The sequence below is a fragment of the Cariama cristata genome, unplaced genomic scaffold (assembly GCF_000690535.1).
Source record: "Cariama cristata isolate BGI_N322 unplaced genomic scaffold, ASM69053v1 scaffold39211, whole genome shotgun sequence".
In the NCBI taxonomy this organism is placed as follows: Eukaryota; Metazoa; Chordata; class Aves; order Cariamiformes; family Cariamidae; genus Cariama; species Cariama cristata.
Window position 1 is genome coordinate 1 of NW_009599377.1, and position 5,510 is coordinate 5,510.

At 36.8% G+C, this 5,510-nt stretch overlaps 1 protein-coding gene across 1 annotated transcript; it reads left to right on the plus strand.

Annotated features, from left to right (window-relative positions):
* The first annotated feature begins 649 nt into the window (after window positions 1-649).
* On the plus strand, window positions 650-1,009 carry LYRM5 (LYR motif containing 5). The gene is made up of 2 exons (XM_009709654.1): window positions 650-694; window positions 794-1,009. Exons 1-2 carry the CDS (start codon window positions 650-652, stop codon window positions 1,007-1,009), a joined length of 261 nt encoding a protein of 86 aa, XP_009707956.1.
* The last annotated feature ends 4,501 nt before the right edge of the window (window positions 1,010-5,510 follow it).

Genomic DNA, 5,510 nt, shown 5'->3' on the forward strand with positions numbered 1-5,510 from the left:
TTATTTACAAAAATAAAAATCGGTTTACTTCGTTACTAACGCTTTTTTTTTTTTTTCGCTACGTTTGGCCGATATGTACTGGCCTCAATTCGTAATGCACTTAAACGATTTTTAAAAAGCCTGATCTATGAACACAAAAGTTACAGGAATTCCTAGTTTCATTTTTTTTATATATATATTTACCACTCTGTGTGTGTATATATACACACACACACACACATGTATGTAAATGTAACTCTTTCTTTAGCAGACCACAGATAAAGAAGCTGCCAGGCCGAAAACTGTAAGCACATAAGGAAGCAGCTGATGAGCAGCACAAAGATAAACGAGCGTTAGGGTAGTTGGAAGTTTGTGGAAGTTTCTTGTTGGCTGTTTGAGCTGAGGAGAGATGGCAGAGGAGAAGAGAAAGAGAAGCTAAATGGAAACAAAACTGAAGCCAAAAGTAGAAGAGATGAGAGTAGAACCAGAAAATAACAGAGCAAACAGGGCTCGGTAAGATAAAGGAGTCTGGTTAGAAACCGCGCAATTCCTGTGGAGGATGAGGCTGGGATTTACTGACTCCCATAAAAGGCTAATGTCAAACTGATTATTCTTCAGGTGAAAAAAAAAAAAAATCAGACGGGAATAAAGAGTTCACTGAAATGTGAGAATGGCCAATTCTTTAAGAGGTGAAGTGTTGAATCTATACAAAAATGTAAGTGTCTGAAATGCCACGAACACTTTCCTTACCAGACGAAACCCTTTCACTGTGCACTTGACTTATTAAAAAAAAAATTATTTTTTTTTCTTCAAGCTGCTGTACCTTGGAAGGGAGTATCCTAAAGGAGCAGACTACTTTAGAAGCCGTTTGAAAGCAGCTTTTCTAAAAAATAAAGATGTGAAAGATCCTGAAAAAATTAAGCAACTAATTGCACGAGGAGAATTTGTTATAAAAGAGTTGGAGACTTTGTACTTTCTCAGAAAGTACAGAGCTATGAAACAGCGCTACTACAGTGACGACAATCAGTAACTGGTGCTAATGAGTTTGCATGTAACAATACAAATCCATAAAAATAAACAATAAAAGAGCTGTAACCTCAAAAGAAATGAAATGTAAATCCTTCCAACCCATCTAAAGTACAGATTAGGACTTTGCTTTCCCTTAAGTAGTCAGTTGAAGGATTTGGGGTTTGTGTTATATGGATAATAGTTTTTTTCTCAACTCCTTTTGACTTCCTTGAACTAAAACTTCACATATGAAACAATTTTGCAGGAAGCAGTGGTAACACAACGCTGTTGTTTCACTTCGATATACATGTTGAAAAGATAGGTCTTCTTACCTGATAGCTGTGTGGTTGAATGCCGATTCAAGGTGCTACACTTCTTTTGTTACTTAGATTAATCTGATTTTGAGTCTCTCACATTTAATGATTTGTTTCCACCATAAGTGAGCACCTTCTCAAAAGTAAAGTAAATTCTTAGAGATTTTAACTACACCTGCTTAACGTGCAAGAGTCCTGTTGGCAGGCTGGCAGAGGCGCTGTCTTCCTGTGTTAGAAAGAAGCCTACGGGGTCAGGAAAGGGGTGAATTTGAACAGTGGTTTAAGCCCTTGTACCCTGAAGACAATTCCTGCTACGACTGATTTCTGATACCATGCAACTGCTGTAGCAGGAATATAGAACTTGATCCTTTCCCCTGGAAGAGAAGTTTGACACTGGATGTTTGCTCCATGCCTAACTCTGTAGACCTTGGCTCAACTAGCACAAGCCTGTGCCAGAACTGATACTCTGCACATACAAGGGTTGATTGGTGTTCCCCACCCACCCCCCTCCAACAACTAAATGACACTGGAGATAAAACAGAAATAATCTTTGAAATATAGGCAAGTAATCACTGCAGTAGGACTGTTGGCAACAGCAAGTCTTCACATGCGTAAATTCTAGAACAGAATAAAAAAAAAAATGGCAAATTAGACAGTATACTACCTTGTGATGAAATGGATGTGCTTCAGCTTCTAGCACAACACTGATGTGAAAAACAGTCCTTCCACATCAACTTAACTCCTCTACAGTATGCTGCAGTTAAACCTAATCCGAATGAATACCTCTACATACAAAATTTAACCTACCCTTCTCAGTAACTGATAGAAGATTATCCAGACACGGTAACAAAGGGCCAAAGCATAACTTTATAGAACAGCAGCAGTTTCACACTCCCCTCCCCACCCCCGCCCAGTAGGACACAATCAGTACTAAAGAATGTCTTTCAAATTTTCTGTAAGTTTATGGAAGGCATTTGATAGAAGAAAACAAATGTGCACCTGGGAATGAACACAGAATACTTATTCACAGTATTTTAAACTTGTAGACTAATTCAAATCAAGTCTGCTGTGAGACTAATGAAAACAAGGTCTCTGGAGCGTGACTGAAGATGGTACAGCCTGAGCAGCGTGCACCAGTGAAGAAGTGCAACCTCACCTGAAGTGAGGCTCTGCTCGTCGTAGAGCACAGAATGCAAACACAGCACGGACCAGAGGAGATGGATCGGTACGACAAAGCATTTTGTCAAAGCATGGCACCCCCTCTCAGAGGAAGGGAAAGCCAATGGTTGTAACGGGCGATGAGAAGTATGAGAAATAAACCGAGAACAACTGCAAAACACGTGCAATTCATGGGATACTCCGTTACACAGATGAAGCACTGTAATTCTTGGCGAGAAAAAGGAAACTGGGACAGAAACTCACAATAACTATTTTTTACTACATTACAATAAATAGGAGCAGTACAGTTTGACAAAAAAATGACAAATTCCAGATCACCTCACAGCACATACTCCTAAAAACATTAAAAATTTGAAAACAAACAGTGGTCTTTTTTTTTTTTAACTTAATGTCTGGTATGACCAACATTCCTAGGGCACGCAACCAAATGATGGAAAAACTGGATCACACTGCATATGTTCCACATCAAATAAAGCACAATGTACAAAATGTGCATGTTTCAGTTTACACTATACAAAAATAGTTAAAATACATTCCAGGTAAACATATTACATTAAGAAGTCATTCTAGTAAGAAGTTGGCACTCAAGAGGAAAAAGCAGAAGTATTTTCAACATGAAAACACAAGACAGTGGAATAAAGAAATGTTAGGAAAGATTTACCATCTATGTAGCTTTATGTAAACTTGAGACAAAATGATTTGTTTACAGTTTGATGGTCTTTGAAGGTAATAATTGTATTGCTTCATAGTATAGAAAAGAGCAGAAGATTGTGTGTCAATATTTACCCATTACGGAGATCCTATTATAACAAAATCTATACAGTGAAACTTTTTTAAGTTAACAAAAATTTTAGGGCAACAAGACTGGTCAAAATAATTAAATTTCAGAGAAAACCAATGATAAAGTTGTTTACCAGTTACATAAAGCTACCGTAAGAAGGTGTTACTCCCTGACACATGTCAATTTAATGTTTTAAATGTGATTCACATGTTCATTTAGTAGTTGCTATCAGAACAGACAGCATCCAGGTATGTTCTTTGAAAGCATTTCAAATAGGGTAAGAAAATAACTATAAGATCAACTTGTGCAAGCTGCAATCCAACATGCTTCACCAAATCTCAACAAATATTAAGACAAAACTGCACAACAGTGGCAATGATGTATTTTTTTTTTTAAAAAGGGCTAATCTAAATAGATTTTGTACTAATTTAATTAGATTGGTAGCTACAAGATCCCATTTACTGAAAAAAAAACCAAAATTATTTTTTATATAGCTTTATAGTAGAGCTATGTAAATCCGTATTTGACGATTAAGACATTTCAGCTAAAATCTCTCCTACAGTTTTTAGTTAAATTAACACAAGAATTTTAGACCAGCCTTAATTTTACATGCAGTGTGACTCAGTTACCAAAAATCTTGAAGTAATCTTAAGATTACTTCCATTTGCTCAAGGTATACTATCGACTTTTGCTATGTTCTTTGTGTATAATCAAGAGTGTCTAAAATGTGCAAATAACTAACTGTATCCAAAATGTTTTAACCTTGGAAGCTGTAAAACATTTTGCAACATTACAAATCTGTTCTTATTCCTTATTGGTCCTTACAATATAATGTTACATTTTCCTATTACTGTTTTTCAGAATATTTCATAATCTATATTTCACACCAAAGCTGAAAGGAGGGAAGGGGGTCTGGGTTTTGGTAAAGGGTGGGGAATGGAGGGTGCAGGCAGGGAAAGGCATTATTTCTCCCAGCCACATGAAGATTAAAGAACACGCAGCAATCCAGACAGTATACGTCCCCTGCCAGCTTTGCAGCTCTCCACCTATGAAAGTCACTGTGGTTTTGTTTTTTTTTTTCATAGAAGCAAAAGAATACTTTTCTCATGCAGTTGCACCTTTGACATCATATAAATGGTACAAGTTACAGAGGTATATGAAAATTGTACTGTGTAAAATTTCCACATAATTGTTTAAGTATATATAGGGCAATGCTGTTACTCCCTGTTCCAAACTTCCCAGTGTCCTGAACTATCCTACTTCAATGTCTTGTGTTTTATTTTTTCGGGTACACCAGAGTCACATTTTCAAATTTTACTCTGCAGCTGAGTTAGGTACTATGAAGAAGTGTACCTTTGGGATCCCAGGCCCTAATGAAACAATCAAACAATGCAACATTTACAGTAAGACAACAGGAACTGGCAAGGCTGGAATTACTGGCCCTTACTTTAGCGCAGAATAACAAGACTACTGCAGTACCAAAACCTGAAAGCTTCTGCAAAAATCCTGCAGTAATTCCAATCGGGGGAAAATAAATGAGACGTGGGGGGGGGTGGGAAATCACAAGAGAACTTAATTACAGAGAAAGACAACATTAAAATCTTGGTCTAGCTTCATGACAGTCTAGACACTGGAATGCCACTCACCAACCATTTAATCTGTGCAACAAAACTAGTACTTTACAAACATCACACAAACAACATTGACTCTGGAAAACAAGTTCTATGCTGACGGTTTCTGCAAATTCCACACCATTTTTATGGCATAGTGGATTTCCAAATTATTTGCATGAAGCAGCTAAATTCAACTCATTCATTCACTCATTTGATGTTACTGGAATTTAAAGTTCCTTTCATATTTTGCACAAAATGGGCATCTGGAAATATTTAATGCCATTCTTGGGGGGAAAAAAAAGAATGGTTTTACTTTGCTATATAATTTAGGATTCATTCTGATTTAATTCTTATGGTAAATTCTGGATCCATGTATGAATTAACCTAAGAATTTGAATCAACTTATCTGTTAAGGCTTTCTAGTATTTCCTAGAGACACCAAGGGTGAAATCCTGTACTTACTGAACAAAGCTACTTAAAGATTTGCCACTCGAGGTCAGGAGACCTAGGATTTCACCTTGGTCTTCAGAGACAAAAAATTAGTGAAAGTCTTAAAGCAATGCATTAACAACAGCAAATCAACCTAATTAGAACTTTTACTTTTTCCATTGCCAGATGTGCATTGTTGTCTTTTTT

Bases quoted from the DNA above. Each gene is read 5' to 3' on its own strand.
- LYRM5 (XM_009709654.1), top strand. From the start codon at position 650: ATGGCCAATTCTTTAAGAGGTGAAGTGTTGAATCTATACAAAAAT. The intron at 695-793 runs GTAAGTGTCTGA...TTTTTCTTCAAG, and splicing joins TGTTGAATCTATACAAAAAT to CTGCTGTACCTTGGAAGGGA.